At 51.6% G+C, this 20,456-nt stretch overlaps 3 protein-coding genes across 7 annotated transcripts; 2 read left to right on the top strand and 1 right to left on the bottom strand.

Annotated features, from left to right (window-relative positions):
- The first annotated feature begins 135 nt into the window (after nt 1-135).
- On the top strand, nt 136-2,501 carry LOC101075298 (meteorin-like protein). Its single transcript, XM_003964573.2, has 4 exons — nt 136-364; nt 579-976; nt 1,587-1,646; nt 1,741-2,501. The coding sequence occupies exons 1-4, from the start codon at nt 180-182 to the stop codon at nt 2,055-2,057; spliced, it is 960 nt and encodes a 319-aa protein (XP_003964622.2). The 5' UTR covers nt 136-179; the 3' UTR covers nt 2,058-2,501.
- Nucleotides 2,502-4,090: 1,589 nt separating this feature from the next.
- Nucleotides 4,091-5,434, bottom strand: aqp8b (aquaporin 8b). Its single transcript, XM_003964545.3, has 5 exons — nt 5,042-5,434; nt 4,816-4,942; nt 4,525-4,739; nt 4,318-4,452; nt 4,091-4,241 (listed from the first exon to the last, which is right to left on the bottom strand). The coding sequence occupies exons 1-5, from the start codon at nt 5,299-5,301 to the stop codon at nt 4,199-4,201; spliced, it is 780 nt and encodes a 259-aa protein (XP_003964594.2). The 5' UTR covers nt 5,302-5,434; the 3' UTR covers nt 4,091-4,198.
- Nucleotides 5,435-6,763: 1,329 nt separating this feature from the next.
- On the top strand, nt 6,764-20,406 carry arhgap17b (Rho GTPase activating protein 17b). Of its 5 annotated transcripts, none has more exons than XM_011603862.2 (21): nt 6,764-7,273; nt 9,269-9,308; nt 12,169-12,273; nt 12,619-12,695; nt 12,783-12,894; nt 12,983-13,059; nt 13,142-13,244; nt 13,331-13,399; nt 13,495-13,576; nt 13,763-13,890; nt 14,277-14,388; nt 14,464-14,545; nt 14,719-14,799; nt 15,395-15,508; nt 15,594-15,685; nt 15,763-15,895; nt 16,569-16,823; nt 17,386-17,507; nt 17,584-17,985; nt 18,495-18,546; nt 19,057-19,195. In XM_011603862.2, the coding sequence occupies exons 1-20, from the start codon at nt 7,221-7,223 to the stop codon at nt 18,500-18,502; spliced, it is 2,247 nt and encodes a 748-aa protein (XP_011602164.1). In that variant the 5' UTR covers nt 6,764-7,220; the 3' UTR covers nt 18,503-18,546; nt 19,057-19,195. The 5 variants fall into 5 exon arrangements, with proteins under 5 accessions (XP_011602164.1, XP_011602165.1, XP_011602166.1 ...); XM_011603863.2 differs by having other exon boundaries at nt 18,495-18,540; nt 19,057-19,192; XM_011603864.2 differs by having other exon boundaries at nt 18,495-18,536; nt 19,057-19,163.
- Nucleotides 20,407-20,456: the final 50 nt, after the last annotated feature.

The following is a 20,456-nucleotide window of genomic DNA, read 5'->3' as shown; positions in this document are numbered from 1 at the left end:
CTAAACATTACAGATGGAACAAATGACAATTTCGGTGGATATGGGTGGCTGAGTGATTTCAAACGGTTGTGCGTGTGTGTGTGTGTGTGTGTGTGTGTGTGTGTGAGAGAGAGAGAGAGAGAGAGGGAGAGAGGGAGAGAAGGAGAGAAGGAGAGAGAGGGCGGCCATTGGATCATTAAATGAGGATCACTGAGCAGCCTTCCCTCCTTGACTGTCAAACGTCCCGGCCATGCACCATCGCCCACGTCCTCCTGGACCGTCATGTTTGTGCAGAAGACATGTGGCTCGGCCTGATTATCTGGACGTGCGTTCTGGGCCTCCAGTCGCGGTTCTGCGAGGCTGATCTTTGCGATTGGGCTGGAAGGTGAGGAACTCCTGGCTTCTGCGGGTTCGGGGTCAGATGTTGATAAATGCATCCGGCGAGAACGAGCTGTTTTAGAAGAGAAGATTAATTATTTAAATGTTTGTTTTTTAAATGTATTTTCATCAAAACGAGTACCCCATAATTTCCTTAACCTGATTCATCACCGGTATCTGCATCAGTATCTTGACTAACCTGGTTCCGGCGCTTCTTCCAGCGGTTTTGCAGCTGCTGTAGACCCCAGGATCGTCCTGCAAGTGCGGCTGCGCTGTACCAAAGGCTCGGTGAGGTGGATCTACCCCGGCCAGGCTCTCCGGGTGGTCCTTCAGCCGAGCTCATCCTCCTCCCGGCGCGGCGCCCTTTGCATCAAAGCCTGGCCCACCCTCCGCGGGGCGAGCGTGTACATCGAACGTGCCGGCGAGCTGGAGCTGCTGGTGACGGACGGCGGGAGGTCCGAGGACCAGGTCTTCTGTTTCCGGCCGAACGGTCCACACTGGCCCGCCATCTACCTCCAAACCGGTCCGCAGACTAATGAGGCCTGGAGCAGACGCATGATGGGCTTCAGATACGAGCTGCTGGGGAACAGAAGCGCCGCATTCAGCCTGGACGTGCACGGTGGGCTTCAGCACATAATGCACACTATACGTTTATATCGCTGATAAAAGTGATTTTTATCACCAATTAATCATGAATCTACGCGTGATCAACTCATGAAAATAAATGCAAATGATAGAAATCAAGTCAAATGTGTTTTTATGTCTGCATGTGAGGCGACGCTGTTTTAGCTCCTGCACACAGCTGCTGGTCACTCACGAGTGTCTGGTTTCCCTCCCAGGACAAAGCACCCAGGGCCAGAGCAGACCTCAGGCCGGCCCAAGGGCCTCGGGCCAAGCTGCCTGAATTGATAGCAAATACACTGCGGATTCCTCAAATGCCTCCTCATTGTCTGCGTCTCTTTATTAGCGTTTATCCGCGGTGACGTCATCCTGCCTCTATAATAGACAGCCGCCTGTTCATCTTTTCTGCGTTGCTGCCGTTTCCCGCCTTGGCAAAGTGCTGTTGCATTAGATAAACACAATAGAAGTGGGAGAACAAGGTCAAGAGTAGCCGGGCAGGGCCAGGAGCCGCATTCCTTCAACCCTGGTTTCTTCATAACAGGTCAGATTTGAGGTCAGCTGTTTGAAGCATCAGCCATTTATCAAACAATTCTTCCCCCCCCCCACAGCTTCGTGCCGACCCTGCAACGACACAGAGCTCCTCCTGGCTGTGTGCAACAGTGACTTTGGTGGGTCCATCCTCGCTAACCTCCAATAAAAGGTTATTTTTGAACACTTCCGTCACCTGTAGGATGTAAATCTGTGGCTGTTCTGTGGTTTCAGTGGCCCGAGGCTCCATCGCCGCCGTCTCCCACGACCCCGAGCGTCAGACCTCGCTGGTGGAGGTGCGTGCGGCCAGGGTCTACCGGCAGCACGGTCAGGTGTTTGAGCCGATGCCGGCTGAGGCCTCCTGGCGCGGGCGTATCCGCACGCTCCTGCGGTGCCACGTGAGGCCCGGAGATGGCGAGTTTCTCTTCACGGGCTCGGAGCACTTCGGGGAGGCCTGGTTAGGCTGTGCCCCGCGATACAAAGACTTCCTGTCCGTCTACAGGGCCGCCTGGGCGGCGCGGCGGAACTCCTGCGACTTTCCTTTGGACTGAGGAAGCGTGCGGCGTCCTCCCCGACCCTTGCGCCGGCACGGCGGGACCCTTCGTGTGCCAGTGGCACGGCAGTCGGCGTCGCCAGCAGGGACGAGGCTGTTAAAGCGCCGTTAAAGAGGGGGACACGTCGGGAGGAGCGGAGGAGGGCAGACCAGCGGCCTTTTGTCTCGCCGCCATCGCCGCTCGGACCCCGGGAGGCTGAAGAAGGGGTCCGGCTCTCGCTTCTCTTTGTGCGTCGGCCCTTGTTCACTTTGCTGGCTCAGTGTGACAGTCCAACCCCCCCCAAGAACAAAGGTGGGAGGGGTGAGAATGCTTTTGTGCCGCTGAATGGGACTTTACATAAATGATAATCTCCCCGTTTTGTCTATTTATGTGTAATGACCTGTAAATGAAATGTTTTGATTGTTCTAATTGAGTAAAATAAAACTTCTGGACCACAAACTGAAACCACCGTGGGCTCGGTCAGGAGAACCCTTTGGGTTTTCTCCTGGATATTCTTACATTTATATCTAGAGTTTTCCCAGAGGGGAATAATTCAGCAAATGTGTCTAAAAATCGGAAGCTTTATAATCCAGAAACAGCTGTGTTGTTGCATGTTTGCCTCATGTTCATTGGATTAGACTCATCACTTGGATTGGATTTTGGATTACCACCCTATTTCCATGTAAACATTCCCCATCATGGCCGTAATCTCTGCTTTCTCTTTGAGGATGGGATTTGGGGCTGAAGTGTCCTGCACACTCGTCTCTCCCCTCTTCCCTTTGTCCTCCGTCCTTTGGCTGTAACCAGATTCGACATGAGAATGAAAACAAAACTACAAAATCTTCTTAGACGACCAGAGAGCTGAATCGGATGCCTCCTTGGAGCCGCCCGGCCCCTGGATCTCATCCTGAGGAGACAAACGCACAGATGCGGGTCTCCTCTGAATGGACGGGGATCCCCTCCCAGAAGAGGGGGACAATTAATTGACTTTTAAGGCGACTTCTCTCCGGGGCCATTGCCTGCTCCTGGCCGGCTGAGCGGGACCCACAAATTAGTGTGTTGAGCTTTTTTATGAGGGCTAAATAGCTGCCAATGAAAGTGTAAATGAGCGTGCGTTGAATGGACGCGGGACAAAAGCCCCGCGGTGACAAGGCCTCAGACAGACATAATGACCATTGTCACAGATGCTGTCACGAAGAAACCGTCCGGCCTCATAAATCCACTGGGGAGACGGCTAATCCCCCTCTACTCACACTCACGTCGGCCTTTCTGCTGCTGATTTTAACAAATTAAAAGCTCCAGTTGTGGAAGTTTTACATGGTTCTGGTCCCATTGTGTTTTCGGAGTTTGGAAAACACCAGACCCGTTATGGTTCTGGCACAGAAAAGGACCAGTAAGACCAGTAATTAATGGATCTTACTGAAAGTGCTGCTCAGCTCCTTTTGCTCTCCCTTTCAAATCAACTGGTATTCTCTGAGGTGGGGAGGGGGGGGGACCACCCCATGTCAAATTCCCAACCAGAGCCTCTCAGGCTTTTCAGACCATTTCTCATCTCTGGGAATTCCCGCAGCCTCTCCTGGGGAAAAGAGCGCAGGAGGGCTTGAACCAGAACCGGCGCAGCGGCACAGTGCACCGGCAGGAGTCCGCCCAGACTGGGGGGTAATTGGGTTATCCCGCCGCCTGGTCCGCTTTCCCATGTGGGCCACTGCTGTGTGGAGGCCCGGAGGTACAATATGGGAACAGCGTGATGTCCTCCAGCGCCGGAGGAGCATTGAGTGGGGAGCGGACCCAGAGAAGTGGCAGAACAAAGCTGGAGAAGGGACGCCGCTTCACTTTGAAAAGGTTCGCTGGGTCGAAAATCCTACGTAATTGAATTTGGGTTCTATTTTTTGAAATGAAAAGAGAATGCGTTGGGGTTTTTTCTGAGGCTGCACCTGGTGGAGGCCTGGATTTTTCCCGTCCACTTGCGACTCAACAGCAGATCGGCTAAACTTTAACAGCGAGGGGACGGTGACGCGTCCACTTCAGGGGACAAAAGACATTCACGCGGCTTCTGCTAAAAAGCCAGTTTTATTGTACAGCAAAGAAAGCACCATCGTATCAGAACCACAGAGCTCACGTCCAAACGACAGGACAAACGTCCTCTCTTCCACTTCGCCTCACTTCAGAAGGAGTCGCGTTTTTCTGTCGCCGAGCAGGAGCCTGCAAAACCACCACAGGACAGCGAGGGACTGTTATTGCAGCGAATCCTCGAAACTCGAGCTTTGACTGCACCTACCGGACCAGCAGCGCCGCTAACAGGCCTCCTGCTATGGGTCCCACCCAGTAAACCCAGTGGTACGTCCAGTAGTTGCTCATGAGGGCCGGACCGAAGGCTCTGGCTGGATTCAGACAGGTTCCGGAAACACCTCCACTGGGAAAGAACACACATTAAAAAGAGCTCTGCAGCCTTCGGAGCTCCTGGAGCTGCTGGGAGGCTCCTCACCCGGCCAGAATCAGGACGGCCACCGTGCAGCCCACTAAGAACGGCACCATGGGGCTCCTGGTCTTGGCGTTGACGGCCCCCAGCAGCACCACTAGGGTGACCAGGCAGGTCATGGCGACCTCTCCGAACAACGCTCCCCCCAAGGCGTCGTTGGACTGCAGCACGTCAAACGCGGCGCCGTGGGCTTTGGCGAAGCTCTCCTTGGAGGTCATCGCCTGATGGGGGAAGGTGGGACCACAGATCAGTGGCAGAACCCAAGACGGGGAATCAGACACATCTGACGGGGCTCACCTTTGCCATGGCGGCGCCGAGCACCCCTCCGAGCAGCTGGCAGGCGAGATACGGGAACACCATGTTCATGTCCAGCCCGCCGCACAGGTAGATGGCCAGCGTGAAGGGCGGGTTGAAGTGGGAACCGCTAGAGAGGCAAAAACAACGCTTTTCTGAGAACCCGCGAGAAACCAAATTGATTTAACTTCAAGGAATTTCAAAGAAAAACCTCGAAAACCAGCCTGACCTGATCTCCGCCATACACGCCACCATGGCGGCCACAGCCAGACCGTGCACCAGGGCCGGCTGGAGCCTCCCCGTGGCCCCCTCGTTCTCTATGACCGACACGCAGCCGACGAACACGAAGAACGTGGTCCCCAGCAGCTCGGCCAGGCACGGCTGGAACACCCTCTCGAACTGGTTGGGCCTGGCGGGAGGCACCGCCTTGACCTCCGGGCAAACCAGAGACGCCCCGGCTTCACACATCTCCATCTTCTCGTCCGCCATGAGTCCCGGCTGAGGTCTGGTCTTCGTTCCCTGAGCTTCTGCACACGCAAAATGTTTGTGGCTGCTAATCGCTCGGACTTTGTTGCCCAGCCCGGCGGGGAGGAGCTGACGTAGAGCCGCTGAATGAGCCGACGTTCTTCATATTCCAGGATGGAATTGCACCACCGCGCCGTTTAAAAATCAGCTCGATTGTCAATGATTGCTTGGGAGCGTTTTGGGATCTTCCTTCTGCGCGGCCGGGTCAAACTGGGGTTACACTCAGACTGGGCAAACGAGTGAATCTGGAGCTTTTTATCATGCAGATACGGGACGCTGGTGTCGGCAACATGTTCATAAATATCCACCAGAGGCCAAAGTCTTCTGCTCTTGGTGCAGGAATCAAAGCGTGCACTTCTCATTAACCACCAGGGATAATATTTGTCTTCCTCTCCAAACTGTTGTTCTTGGCTCCCTCCTCTTGATTTGCTGAAGAGTCACATACCTGAAACTGGGACCTGAGTTGTTCTTTAACGCCAACAAACCGCAGGTTTATCATCAGGGACAAAGCCTCAGGTGGTCGTTGGCCCATCCTAGATGAGCGTGTTTTCCTCCATTTATCAGTCTCCTTTAATCCCCCATAATATTCCCAGAGTCTCAGAGGTCAAAGGTCATAGACTCAGGCACCAATTGACCCACATAAGGCTAATAGATCAGGTTAACCACAAGACAAAGATGACCTTTTTATTATAAGGGGTCACCAGCCTGAATGGCCTATCATAAATAGCAGTGATCTATGGTGCAGGACGGGCGCCTGGGAAACAAAGCTGAGGAAAACTGCAACATGATAATAAAGAAATTAGAGATGTGCTGAAATTAAATAAATACATGGAAGGATGAATAAACACAGAGCTTATAGAGGAGGCAGTGTGATAACGTGGACATAGGCCGACGGTTCTCCCTCTGAAAATGCAAATAAACGAAATATTCATCATCAACCGAGGCAGTCACGTGATCTCATCCTCGACAGAGCAACTTCTTCAGCAGCTCAAGACTGAAACCAGCAGCTGCAGGTGGATGCAGGGATTTATTACATTAATTTAAGAAGGTCAGACTGCAAAATGCGATTATTTCAATGACTTGGTGCCATTAAAAAAAAAAATTACAAACAAAAAACCCCCAATATATTTCTATGGGTGTACAAATCTGTTATGTTTCATTACATTGTGAGCAAACAAATTTATTTCAGAATGTCAATTTGGCTCGGTTTTCCGTCCATGTAATGACACAAATACGCCACTAGATGGCAGAAACACGCTGTGACCCCAGTGGTGGCGACTAGAACTGATCCTGGATCGGTGATCGAATTCGATCGAGTTCTGATGCCGTCCAGGAGTTTAACTTGAGCTCCCGCCCTCTAAATAGCACCATTAATTCAAATAATTTGCATTTGCAATGTTTAATTTCCCATTAAAAGGGAGAATCTACAACAACAGCTTGTGTAAACGAATGTAAAAAGAACAACGATCTGCGGAGGTGGGAGGACGTTGTCGACCAACAAGAACCGGAACCAACTTTCTATGATCCCTAAAATGTGTCAGCGGACATACGTGCGTTTTTTGTGCCGAGGTATCACATGTCACCCCTAGGCCGTGCGCGGTACAGTAGGGAAGTGAAGGCACTTCCTCCTTCCTCCCACACTGGTTGCGCGCTATCGGCAAAGAACGTTCCGTGCTGGGAGCGATGGAGGTGTAGAAGGCGCTTCTCTGCCTTTTGTTCCTTCTGAAGGTCCCTGTGGTCCGTGTTGAAGTTCTCGGGGGTCGCTTTTCTGGGCCGAGATGGCCGCGACGTAGCGCAGCTGCCGCCGTGGATGGACGTTTGCGCACCGACGCGCCGTTAACTTTCCCCACCGACTCGCCCGGAGGAGCTGCAGAGGAGGAAACATGAAGAAACAGTTCAATCGCATGAGGCAGCTGGCCAGCCAGAACCTGGGGAGGTCGGTGTTTTCGCTTCCGCCTGCACTCTTGCAGACTGCTGTCATGTTAACACGGTTGCTTTTGACACCTTTCTACGGTAGGAAGGGCTGGGCTGCGCTTTTGGCGTAACTACCTGGGTAGTTTAACAAGTTTCAGGTGTTCACATCTAACATGCAGCGCCGTCGGTTCTAGTCGTAAAAGTGTCGGTAAACTTTGGGCTGTGGAGTTATAAACCTAGCGGAGTGAGATGTTCAGATCTGTTGTTTTGGCCAAACGGGAGCGTAAAACTTGAGCAAATGCACGTTGGACTGCTTCAAAAGTGAGAGAAAAGGGTTCAGGATTGGAGTCCTGCGTGGTCAATGCGTGATCTCTAGTGAAGCTCTGGTTTGGTTCCTGCAGTTGGCGTCAGCACCGAGAAGAACCCTCGTGCGTCCAGTGCGGAAGTTACTTCTTCACTCTGATTACACCTAACCTGCCCCCCCATCATTCAAGCCAAAGCTGCCCCCGCCCCTCTTCACCCCACCAGCCTCCTGTTGCCTCTGGCCTCCGCATTCTCCACATGCATTCTGTGTGTGTGTGTGTGTGTGTGTGTTGTGTAAGAGCACTAAAATGGGGCAGCTCAACAGCTCCTTCATGACAGGTGTTGGCGCGCCCACGCCCACCGCCAGGTCACTACGGCACTGATGACATCGTCCCACAGTAGCCGCCATTCTTGGCTGGCGCCCCTGACGTCCTCGCTGCCGGGCAAACACGCCGACACTCAAAGATGGACGGACCGATGGTCGCCGCCGTCCCATTGTGTACAACACAAAGCAGCCGTGTGTGTGTGTCGCTGTGTGTGTTTTGCAGGTGTGTTTTTTTTTGTGGACTCAGCATTTCCGCACCCGTGACCGTGGACACGGTGGTGGGCTGTGATGCGGTGCAGTCAGGGGCCCCCAGCGTGGCGGTGCAGACCGTTTTAAACGTCTGCTCCCGGTCTATATCGGGAACAAAAGCTGCTGCCCAGAACTGAGCTGGACTCAAATCAATGCTAATCCATGACTGATAGGAACCCAAAGATTGCTCGTGTGGCCTTCAGGGACGAGCCGGCGAAGCCCTAATGTGTGTAATATGACAGGCTGTTACCTTTGTTGTACAGTCTGCGGCTTTGTGTCTTTGATCTGTGGCTCCCCGCAGGTCTCAGTCGTTCCTATTTGATAGTAAAGTAACGGCGAATCGCTGGAAGCTGAAGCTAAACTCAGTCCTTCCTCTCTCAGGTTTCGCCAAGTGGGATTTAAGGAGATGCTCGTCTCCTTCTGCAGCTGCAGAGTTCAGGGGGTTTAGTAACAGAGCGCACGTTGGCCCTGGCACGCACGGAGGCGTTACGAGTCAGAGCCGCTGCGTCCCGCCGGGCCCAGCGAGAGTCGGAACGGTCGGGCGCGGATGTTCAACGTTTCCTAGAAGTTTTGGAGTGATGTCAGCCATCCCATTTTCCACCCGCTCTGCTGCCTGTTTTACACATTAGTAACCCACTTCTACAAAAACACACACACACACACACACACACACAGCTCAGACGTCTGTTGCCATAACAAACAGGGCGCGGATGACACGGCAGGAAGTGTGTGTTCAGGCAGCGCAGAGGAACCCCACAGGTCTGACATGGAAAACAGCCAAAGGCACCAGCGGTGCGTTTTTGCATACGCGTGGAGTGTGTTTGCTCGTGTATAGGGTGCGTTGTGAGGACCGGCACATGGATTTCAACTGTCAAGCGAGGACATGTTTGGGAAGTCAGGACATTTTAGCAGGTGCTCACAAATTCAGGACTCGTGTTGTTGCTAAGGTTCGTCTTGGGCGAGAGGGTCGGGGTCGGGGTCGGGGTATGTACCCGGGGGGTCCAGCCGCTCTGCCCTCGATGCGTCAGGCTGGAAAGAGAATAATCACAATTAGAAAGACAAACAACTGCGTCATAGCCTGTTTGTGTAAAAATCTTCCCTCTGGTCAGTGTTTGACCTGTAGTTTGTTTCTCTTCGCAGGGCTGAAAAGACAGAGGTGCTGAGCGACGACCTCCTGCAGGTGAATCCCACACCACAGTAACACACAACCCAGGGAACATGTTCATATCTTATTTAAGTGCGTTGCTACAAATGCAGCTTTGGCTTTTTCTCCTCGTGGCAGCAGTGATTGCCGACGACTTCGCCCAGAGATTTACACGGATTCTGACTGTTTACGTTGATAAAAACATGAGGAATAGCACCGAAGCGGTGCAACGCCGTGCTGCACTTTCATTTAGCCGGGTTTCTGACAGCAAACGAGTCCAGATGGAACTTGGAAGCTCAGTTTCTCAATCCTGTCAGCTGCACACAGGCGACGAGGTCATGTGACCATTTACAGCAGGAAGTATAGAAAAGATCAAAGGTCGTCTTCTTAGCAGAGGGTTACAAAACCTCCAGCGGCAGCAGGAGAAAGAATTTTCCATCACAAGTGTCTCGTTTTGAGTCGAATTTTAACTTTTTTTTTTAACTTCAGCTGTCAAAGCAGCGTGAGAAGGTGTCTCAACACGTTTCATCATTCGTCTGGTGCGCTCCATCATAAACGTGCGTCCCCCCCTTTAGATACTGGACAGGTTCTGTTTAAGCCATGGAGTCTCAGCGGCGGCCCAGGCCAGCGTTCTCTCCACCTCGGCAGGAAAAGTACCTCAAACCCTGCCAGTGTTCTGGTGTCAGGCTGAGCCAGGAGCAAGTGTGTGTGTGTTCTTGTATATGTGTCTTAGTGAGGACCAGCATTTTACCTTCAAAGTGAGGGAGATTTTTGTAAAGTGAGGACAGACTTGGTTTTTAATAGAAAGAATTGGGTTTCAGTCACAGTTAGAGTTGGGGTTCCGCTTTTAGTTGATATTATGGTTTGTGGCCTCATAAAGGAAGAACATGTGTGTGTGTGTGTGTGTGCGTGTTTGGGGGATGGGAGCTGTGTGAGCTGAGTGTGAGCTGAAGACAAAAATGGGTTCTTCTAGACGTTAGAGGCTTGTGAGAAAGGAAACTGAGGGTGAGGACGAGGTTTTACGAGACGGAGCAGCGACCTCTGACCGCTGTCACACCCAACAGAGAGGCGTGAAGGAACGGCTGAATGCTCGAGCTCGTCCAGCGCGCCACCCTTCCAGGAGAATGTGCTGTCGCCCCGAACGTCAGGAGATTATCTGCTGCGTTCGACATTCCCGCAGCTCCACTCTGGGTCAGGAATGCGATTGTCACGTTGCCTGACACATCGTTTAATGAGCCAGGACAGATTTCACTGCTCAGAAATGTGGTTTCCTGACCGCTCGCCGACGTTGGACCCACGGACCGTTTCATTCTGTCACTTTGGAAGGATTAGCAAGCGTGAGGGGACGGCGACTCCCCCCCCCCCCCGACCCCCCCGACCCCCGGCTCCTCTCACACTCACAACCTCCTTCTCTGACTGTGTAACGTGAAATTCGACACTAGACTTTCCTTTTCCAGTTTTCCGCAGTTCGTGCAGGCTGAGACATTTATCTTGTTTGGACACGTCCTGCCCCTGTGGGAAGGAACTGCTGAGGAGATTTAGCCTGACTTCAGATGCCCCCTCTCTCCCATCGATTACGACACGTAAAAGCCGATCCGCGGCAGACGGCCGTGGCTGCGGACACGTCGATGCGACAGCGTATTTGAAGCAGGTGTCTGTCAGCTAGCCAGCTATGACCTCAACAGGCAATTTTCTGCCCCTAAAATAAGTTATAAAAAACTTTCATACTGTCTTGTTAAAAAAGAAGAGTAAAAACAGTTTCATTATGTAGACAAAAGCACCTTAACCCTTAGAATCAGTCAATAGTCACTTAGCTTAGCACAAATTATATCTGCGTAGGCTAACATCTGTATACCCTCACTGCCACCTGGCTTTGGTGCAGCTCATGATTGAATAATTGCAATTAAAACAAGTTAGCAGTAATGTTTGAACCCACGTCAACGCTACACAAGCTTTTTTAAGTTTATGCTAAGCTAACAGGCAGCTAGCCGCTGCTTTGAGCCGACTTTCCTATTCAGACCTGTCTGGTGCTGCTTTTCTTTGACTGGGGCCCAGAAAGGGGAACAATTCCTTTTCTCAGAAAGGTGAAGCACTTTTGGGTTTCAGTCCCAGTCGCGCTCTGTCATCAGCTGGGCCGATCCTGCCAAGAATGTCAGCCAACGCGGCCCGAGTCCAGAAAACAGAACTGCATCCATCTGCTGGTTTCCTCTGTGACTCACGTAGGCTGCCTGTTTCTGCCGCCCTGCGGGAGGGTAAAGGAGTACAGTAGTACTGGAAGTGGCTAGTAAACCTTCGGACAGGGGAGGGTTTTAATCACACACATCTATTTTCCGTCTTCACCTTCTGCTCTGTAGCTTGTTTTTTTTCCATCGACCTTCATCTCTGCTTAAATTCCTGCTCGGGGTTTCACAATTACAACCATGTTGAGTTGTCAAAGGTGTAATCAAGCCTCCGAGCTGAGGTTGTCGGGTTTTTTTTTATTTTAGGTGTGTCTGTTTTGGTGTAAGTTCAAGGAAACCGCAGCTACGGATCAGCTGGACGATGAGCTAATCTGTTGAATGTAGCCCGGGGGTGAGGCGGTCCAGATGTGGTCCGTCACAGAGCGTAGACTCGGGGAATTCGGAGGGACCTCCAGCGAGTTAGCGAGGATCAGAACAAACACAGCCTTTATCGCAAATCTCGCCATTTCCTGAGGATCTTAATTCAAAGGGGTTAAATTGCGGGACGTGGACCAGCAGTTCCGCTGTGCCGTGAGGTCCCTTTCCTCTCAATAAAAGTGGAAATCACAGAGGGTTCGATGGTCGGCTACTTTAGTGGCAGCACGCCGCCATGGGGCTACGCTCGTTTCTGTCCAATCTGACTTGTGTTTCCTGTGCGACCCCGCGTGTGTCCGCAGATCGAGAGGCGAATGGAGCTGGTGCGCCTGGTGTCGCACAACTCGCACAAGAGGCTGGCGTCCTGCCTGCAGGGCCAACTGGGCACCGACGCGGAAAAAAGACACGTAAGAAAGCGTCTCATCAGTGAGCTCAAACCCGCACAGGGAGGATTTAAACCCAGGTTTAAGTTTGAACCCGGAGCCGGCTCGCCTATCTCACGCTGCCAATCTCCTGTTGCGTAACGCTGATACGAGCGTGAGTCATGAGGAAGATATTCCGACCTGCGCGGCAACATTTCACGTGTGCAGAATCAGTTCAGATCATCATAAACATATTTAACGCCCTTGTTTATAGCCACAACCAGTGTAATGATTATTAAATCCTCCTCGTACGTTATTAATTTTGACCCCCGGCCACCTTGACCTTTTGACCCAGGCTAACTTTGACTTAATCATCTGTGGTGCTTGTAGAAAAAGTTGCCCCTCACGGCGCTGTCCCAGACCATGCAGGAGGGCGGCGGGCATCTGGGAGACGAGAGCCTGATTGGGTGAGAAGGAGGCGCATCGTAATTGAGTTGGTGCGTAATTATTGTCTGTGTACGTCTGACGACGCGACCGTGACCGTCTGTGAGCAGCAGGATGATGGAAGCGTGCGGGGAGGCCGAGGGCAGGTTAGCGAGCGAGCTGATGCAGCACGAGGTCCAGATCGAGAGAGACGTCCTGGATCCCCTCAACCAGCTGGCGGAGGTAAAAACCGAAGGAAGGTTAAGCTTCGCCGTCCGTCCGCTGTTCTCAGGTCAGAGGTCAGTTTGGACATCGCTCTCGTCTCTCACAGATCGAGATTCCAAACATTCTGAAGCAACGGAAGCAGCTCGCCAAGCTGGTTCTGGACTACGACTCGGCCAAGACGAGGTAAACGGGGCCGCCACTCCTCAGATGGCGTGTTACTGGTGTCTTGGCGTCATGTGACGGGTTTTGTGCTTCACGTCGTCAGGTGGTACCAGGCAACCAAGTCCACCAACCAGGCGATGGCAGCTAAAGTGGATTCCCTCAAGGACGAGATGGAGGAGGCTCTGAACAAAGTGGAAATATGCAAGGTGGGTGTGGCCTCCAGCCAGCAAGTCTTGATCGGAACTAAGGCCGGAGCTGGAGTTCACCCTGACCTTTGACCCCCGTCCCGCAGGACCAGCTCTCTGCAGACCTCTACAGCTTTACCTCCAAAGAGGGAGATTACGCGCGCTACTACGTCATGGTGAGTCCCTCTGACAGGAACCTGCTGCAGACGTGTGCGTGCCCACGTCGTCCTGCTCCAGAAGGGATCGACCCTTTTTTATCTGCCTTCCCCAGTTACTGGAGGCCCAGGCGGATTACCACAGGAGGTCTCTGGCGGCTCTGGAGGCGGCTCTGCCGACTATCCAGATGCAGCAAGGTGAACCAAATATGTAAAAGCTGCATACTTGAGTCAGTTTGCCTATTTTCTGAGCTTTGAGTGCTTCTCCCTGCAGTGGGAACAGATATTCCTGTGCCTCAGTCCTCCGTGTGATGAGATTAGCTTGTTTCACAGTTGGGAAATAGCTGATTTAAACAGATTAAACGGTGAAACGTCTTCTGTCAGACTCCTGGTTGGAGAAGCCGGCGTTCGGCACAGCTCTGGAGGAGCACCTGAAGAGGAGCAACCGTGATATCGCCCTGCCCATCGAGGCCTGCGTCATGATGCTCCTGGAGACCGGCATGAAAGAGGAGGTAGGGACGGCCGACGAGAAGGGGAATACCCCGATATCACCCGACCAGGGTGAGAGCGAGAATGTGATTGGTGGGTTGTTTGGAACTGTTTTTAGACATGTGACTCTGTTAAAGTGAAATTGTGGCCTGCTCAGTCTGGAAACATTTGTGGCTCACTTGTGGTGTGTGTGTGTGTGCGTGTGTGTGTGGGCATCTGTTATCCATTTGCTGGTTCCCTATTACGCTCTTTAAATGTACCATATCGCTGGACTCCAATAAGGGGGACATTTTAGGACCTCTTCCTCCACTTACTCGCTCACGCCGTTGAAAGTCTCGGCACTTCTGCGTTCCAGACGACGCGCGAGTCTCACTTCTTCAGCGCCACTTTCGTCTGTCTTTAATTCCAGGGTCTCTTCAGAATAGCCGCCGGAGCCTCGAAACTGAAGAAGCTGAAAGCGGCTCTGGACTGTTCCACCTCTCAGCTCGAGGAGTTCTACTCCGACCCGCACGCCGTCGCCGGTACCTCGTCCGACGCGAAGCCGCAAAAGGCCGAATTTGTCTGTCTTCTCACCGCATCTCTCTGTTCACACACAGGAGCCCTGAAGTCCTACCTGAGGGAACTTCCTGAACCTCTGATGACATTTGGACTGTATGATGAGTTTACTCAGGCCTGCAAGTAAGAAAGCACATGGAACCGGTTTAATGTCCCGTAAAACACACTTAGTATGCACTAATGAGGATTAAACACACACCAGTCACAGTGTGAACTTTCCTGTTACTTCAGGCATTTTCCTACCTGTAAGAAGTTCCTTATATATGTGTGTGTGTGTGTGTGTGTGTGTGTCTCAGTGTGTCTGACCCTGATAAAAGGCTCCAGGCCTTGTGGGTGACATGTGACCGTTTACCAACTACTCACAAGGCCAATCTCAGGTAAGTGCACCTTCAGCTTTATCGCGTGACCATGTTTTCGCCTGCGCTATAAAAAGTGAGCTAAGTGTGCTGCGCGCACGTTTGCAGTTTTAAAGAGTCAAATAAGTCAAAGAAGCCGTGTGAGTTGGCTCATATAAACTGCATTCCCAGTTTTGAGTGTGGCCTATTTTGTAATTGTGTTGTGATTGGCAGCATCGTGACGACCGCTATGCGAGGCTAACGCTAACCAGGAAGTCACTGGAATGACGAGCCACCTATGCCGTGTTGTCTTTTTTTGTGATTGTGATTGTTGTCCGTTTTCTTTCCTATTGAATTTAAGCCATTTTAAGCCTCATTAAGCATAAACGCTGACACAGCCACCACTCTCCGCCCTACATACCTGTGGTGGAAATGCGGGTCCAAATCAGGGTTTACTGCTCCAAAGCGTTGCTTCAGACACCGCTGCTGCATTTGCTTCTGCTAAAATCAAACACAGGCTTGAGCTGAGGTTTAAAGGTCAAAGGTTATGGTTTCAGACTCCCGTGAGATGCGCAGTATTTTAGCTCGATTTCAAGACGGAACGCTTCAGCGTGTAACTGGCTGGACTGCGTTGCAGGTATCTGGTAAAGTTCCTGTCTAAACTGGCTCAGGACAGCGAGGTCAATAAGATGACGCCCAGCAACATCGCCATCGTCCTGGGTCCCAATCTCCTCTGGGCAAAGACTGAGGGGTAACTGCTGTCTGGCTCACGTCTGCGAGTCCTCCGGTTACGCCCGTGTTGACGAGTCTTCCTGTCTGTGTTTGGTTTGGTCAAGGACGCTGGCGGAGATGGCGGCAGCGACATCTGTCCACGTGGTCGCCATCATTGAGCCCATCATCCAGCATGCAGACTGGTTCTTCCCCGAAGGTGAAATGTCTCCTTGTCCCTCCTGTCTCACCTCTCTTCCAAGGCTAAATAAAGTGTGCTGTTTTTCGTCCTCCCAGACATCGAATTCAACGTTTCTGGCATGTTTGCTCTGCCCTCCCATCCACCCACCCCGGACTCGGACCCAGACAGGAAGCGCCTCACCAGCCAAGGGGGGCAGGACGGGGACAATCAGCCCCCGCGTAAAGACAGGTACCTGTCTCGCCCCAACCTCAGCCTCAGCCTGCCCTTGGCCCTACCGTCCCGGGCCAAGCCGTTGAGCAGGCAGGAGTTGCGGGGCCCGGCGGTGTCGGCCCTCTATGTAGTGGCCGACGAGTCCATCACAGTCAGTGAAACGCCCACTGAAGATCTGCCAAGTCCAGACTTCAAAGCTGCACCGTAGTCTAGCCCCACGGCTTTAACCAATAAGACAAAGATGGAAAAGTTGCTCTGTGTGATTGACATGTTTTGATGGCTTTTGCAGGAGTTCACACGATGGTGTTTGCCTAAAAACCTGTACTGAACGTTTTCCCTACAGCTTCACTTCCTGTGTTTATTCTTGTGTCATCCCATTTATCTGCGATTAAAGCCGAGCTGACGCTCACGCTGCAGGTTGCTGGTTTGGTGTTTTGTCTGTCCTCCCTCCTCGCTGTCCCTCCTTTACCGGTCAGAGGCTCTTTTATTGAAACTGCCGTCTAGTTTTCTCTCTCGGTTCTTCTTTCCAGGCTGGTTCCGTCGAGCTCAGGAAGCTCCGTCTTGCTCCGTTTCCGCCCGTCTCTGCTCTTGCTCTTGTCTGCTCTCGGCCTCCTGCTCTTTGACTCTGTCTCACAGCGTATGGTTTACCCTCCTGAACTCTCTCCCTTCTCCCTCCCCCTCCCCTCCCTAGCACTGTTAACAAACAGCCAGTGCCCGCTCCACGTAGAGCCAGCGCTAAAAATAAAAAGCTAACCTCACCCACCTTCCAACCCACACTGCCCCCTCTGGAAGCCTGGGGTCCTGCACAGCCTGTGGCCGCGGAGGCTGAGCAGCCCAGCCTGAGTGTTGGTGGGGGTGATGGTGGAGGAGGTGGTCTGAACGGTGACGTCCACGTAGCCCCAGTGAAACCTCAGGTTGTAACCCAGCTCAGCGCGGAGGAGACCAGGTAAGGAGAGCGAGCTGAGGTAGTAACTCTTCCACCGCCTGCCTGCCGCCAATCAGCCAATCCGGAGCCCCCTTGACTATGACAAAAAAACAACAACCCCTTAAAAAGTTAAGGGGTTGTTGTTGTTTTTCCAGAAACTGGGAAGTGAAAATCCTCCACATTAACAATCTCTACAATGTCAAGAGTTGTTGTTTTTTTTAATCAGTCTGCAACCAGGATGCAACAGGAATCCTGTGATCCTCTTCCCTCCTGCTCAACGGTCGACCAACTCAGTGGCATTTTTAACCACATTACTCCTCTCTTCTTCATCTGATTGACTGTATCTGCTTTTGCACACCACAAATGACTAATTAACCTCTGATTCTCTCTTCTAACCCTTTCCGAATATTTGCCTTTTGTATCATTCCTGTTATTCCCACTCTGATGTAATTCTGATGCAACAAACCTTTGAATGGACGTAATCCTAATATTTTGCATGGAGTTTATTGGCCGATGCTGCATTTCCTTGTGATGGATATAACCCCGTGGCGGATTAGACTCAGGAGTTGTCCGATTTCCACAGCCCCGCCCGGGAGCTCATGTCCACCCCCCCTTCCCAGAGGAACGGATTGGGCTTTTTGGCAGTGGGAACCCCCCATTCTCAAGGCGGATCCAGAGGAGCGAGTCCACACATGGTGCGCAGAGGTGAGGGGACGGCGCCTGCTCTATCTCCTGTCACGCTTGCTTAACATTGTAATGATGGGATTGATTACTTGTGAAGGGACCAAAAAACCGGCCCCGGCCCCACCCAAGCAGGCCAGCCCCTTCGCCTCCCAGCCCAGTGGCACGTCCAGCCCGTCTCATCACCCGCCCGTCACCCCCCGACGCAACCCCAGCAAAGACGCCCTGATCCAGTCGCCGAGCTACCCGCCCCCGCAGCCTCCGCAAGCCCACCAGGGGGAGTCGGAGCCCTCCCCCCCCAGCACCCCCACCCCTCCCGACACCCCACCGCACGACAGCTCGACCACCAACCCGCTGTTGTCCTACAACTTTGGGTCCCTCCCTCGCCCGTCCAGGCCAGCTCCCCGACCGCGGCCCAGACCCAACATGCCGCCCCCACCTCAGCCTGCAGCTAATGACAACAGCAGCGACAACTGTGGCTCCGCCTCCAAAATCATTACAGGTAACCCTCTCCGGCGCTGAAAGAAGAGAAACAGAGCGATGTTACGACAGCACCTGTTCTTTTGATGGTTTTATGAGACTATACCAAGCAAAACAAAAGCATGTCTGCAGAGGTTACATATAGGAAGTGTGTTTTTACAACGTATGAGTTTTAGGGTCGGGTCTTAAGGTTAAAGTTCTCGATTTTCAAATGAATGTGGTTATTTCATCGAAGATCGACCCCCCCCCCCCCCCCCCCCCTTAATTAGCATGAAAATTTCAGTGATTTCAAAATAAAAGCACTGCATTATAGAAACAAAAGCAGTGTGTGTGAATCTAGAATCTAGACAAGAGTAGGGTGGAATACTTCACATTTGCTCAACGCTCTTTCCTTGGTGCTGCGAGGTGAAGTCACACGCCGCCGTCACTGCGCTCAGTATTGAGGGATTCGGGGTAGTTTTGGCTTTGCTTTACACACTAAATGTGACTGTGGTGACCTGACGCATGATGGTACATGTGTAAATATTGCAGATGTCTGAACTGGTGGCCTGCCTGTAAGATGAGCTTTGCAAGGCAGGTAATGGTAAGGATGTGACTGGCTGACGCCTTGGACTGCTTCTCCGTCTGCTGCATGTAGATGCGTGCCCGTGTGTATGAGGGGCTCCTTTGTGTGTATATGTAGTGTGCATTGTCTTGCACTAGAACTAACCTGCTTGATCGCCCCGTACTCTGCTCCCCTTATTGTTGTTGTTTTGTTTTTTTTTAGGGTGTGACAACTAACAGAGCTTAAACGGTACTAAACAGGCCTGGACGGGGCAGCGTGCGCTGCTGTGTACATGCAGATGTGTGTGGGATAAAAACATGTTGCATTTAAAGAATAACTCAAATGGAGGATATTCAGCAACACCTCCTCCACCCCTTGAAAATGTTATTTCACTGATTCTATAAATGCAACATGGTGTAGAATACAGAACTCAGCCCATGGTGTCTTCTGTCTGTGCGTGTGTGTGCGTGTGTGTGTGTTGGGGGGGGGGGGGTGCGGTGATGTCTCATTGCTCCAGCAATGTTTTACCTTATTTGTGTGTGTGCTCAGATGGAGGCCTGATGCTAAAGGGGCTGGGACGCACCATCATCCCTGTAGTGATTCCACACCAAGAGGCGGGGAGCTCTGCTGGTCAGGAGCGCACCGCCACCCCAGCCCCGCCCATCGACTCCGACACCCAGGAGAGCACGGCTCTGTGAAAGTACAGGGAGCACTGAAAAGAGCTCCTCCTCTCATCCGGAATCCAGCGTCCTGTAGCTCAAACGCACCTATCGGCCTCTTCGGCGCTCCCGCGATGCCAGAAAACCAGAAACTTCGTCTTGCAATAGTGGAATAAACGATCAAAACTCCTGTTTTGCTTCACACGGGACCTTTTTACTGCTGGCTGGCACATAACCAGAGTCTGGTGGCTGGACTCAACTAGTCACCAGTTTCCTCTTAAAAAAAAAACGATTTTTATGGAAACTAAAGGTAGAGTCATACGAATCTTTCAAGAAATTCTATAAATATGGATTCAAGTTCAAGCTTAGTTCTCCCACACACGACACACACACACACACACACACATATATATAAATATGCAAATGGGTTGAGCAGCTGCTGATAATCTGTAGACCATCAAACCCACTCTGGTGTTTTTAGTCAAACTTTTTAACGTTCAGCACACAAAGAACCAGCAGGTGTCACATTTGTGCAACGGACCAAAGAACTGAACAAAACAGCCCAAATCTTTACTCATTTGCTATAATGACCAAATATTGTGGAAAGCGTGCAATGTAAAGTGCAGCCGTGTCCTCCCTGCAGCAGAATGCTGTGGTGTTTATGTTTTTTTTGCGATTTCAGAGTTAATCCAAGGGTGTTCTTTTAATCCGTGGGTAGACTTTTCTTGGTTTGATTTCCACTTCAGGGCTGATGCTGCTGTTTGGAGTTTATCATCGGTCATTAAAGAGGTTTTTCTCTTGTAATTCAGAATTGACACATCATGGACAGTTCACCGAGGGCTGGGGGAGGGGAGTGTGCCTTCCAGAGGTAAACCTGAAACCAAATCTGGTTGAAAAGTGCAACTGTAACAGAAATATGTAGATTTGGTGTTTGTTTGAAATGGAATTTTTTAAAAATGTGTTCAAAAGCTTTGAGGGACGTCAGCGTCCACCCTACCGACACCGTAGTGAGCAGAAAATGAGTGCCTGTCCATCTTTTTGTAACATTCCAAAGCAGATCGTGATGACTGTGAGCGATCGCTCCCAGTCAAGCTCAAATATTTAAAAGCATCTTTGTGTCAAGGTTTTATTGCTGCCTACAAACTTCTCTTTGTCCCAACTTTTTTTAAAAAGAAGAAAAAAAGCTTTTTCAGCTTTCTTGCACAGGATGCCTCATCATAATTAAAGATTGTTCAACATTTCCAGTGTCATCACTATCAGAATTAACAGATACAGGGATGGAACAAATCT

This window comes from Takifugu rubripes, chromosome 5, assembly GCF_901000725.2.
Source record: "Takifugu rubripes chromosome 5, fTakRub1.2, whole genome shotgun sequence".
In the NCBI taxonomy this organism is placed as follows: Eukaryota; Metazoa; Chordata; class Actinopteri; order Tetraodontiformes; family Tetraodontidae; genus Takifugu; species Takifugu rubripes.
The sequence above is the reverse complement of the archived record's forward strand: the minus strand, read 5'-3'. Positions and strand labels throughout refer to the sequence as shown.

Bases quoted from the DNA above. Each gene is read 5' to 3' on its own strand.
- aqp8b (XM_003964545.3), bottom strand. From the start codon at position 5,301: ATGGCGGACGAGAAGATGGAGATGTGTGAAGCCGGGGCGTCTCTGGTT. The intron at 4,453-4,524 runs GTGAGGAGCCTC...GTTCTTTCCCAG, and splicing joins GCCGTCCTGATTCTGGCCGG to TGGAGGTGTTTCCGGAACCT. The intron at 4,242-4,317 runs GTAGGTGCAGTC...GTGGTTTTGCAG, and splicing joins TTAGCGGCGCTGCTGGTCCG to GCTCCTGCTCGGCGACAGAA.
- LOC101075298 (XM_003964573.2), top strand. From the start codon at position 180: ATGAGGATCACTGAGCAGCCTTCCCTCCTTGACTGTCAAACGTCCCGG. The intron at 365-578 runs GTGAGGAACTCC...CGCTTCTTCCAG, and splicing joins CTTTGCGATTGGGCTGGAAG to CGGTTTTGCAGCTGCTGTAG. The intron at 1,647-1,740 runs GTGGGTCCATCC...CTGTGGTTTCAG, and splicing joins TGTGTGCAACAGTGACTTTG to TGGCCCGAGGCTCCATCGCC.
- arhgap17b (XM_011603861.2), top strand. From the start codon at position 7,221: ATGAAGAAACAGTTCAATCGCATGAGGCAGCTGGCCAGCCAGAACCTG. The intron at 14,800-15,394 runs GTAAGTGCACCT...ACTGCGTTGCAG, and splicing joins ACTCACAAGGCCAATCTCAG to GTATCTGGTAAAGTTCCTGT. The intron at 16,824-17,385 runs GTAAGGAGAGCG...CGATTTCCACAG, and splicing joins CTCAGCGCGGAGGAGACCAG to CCCCGCCCGGGAGCTCATGT.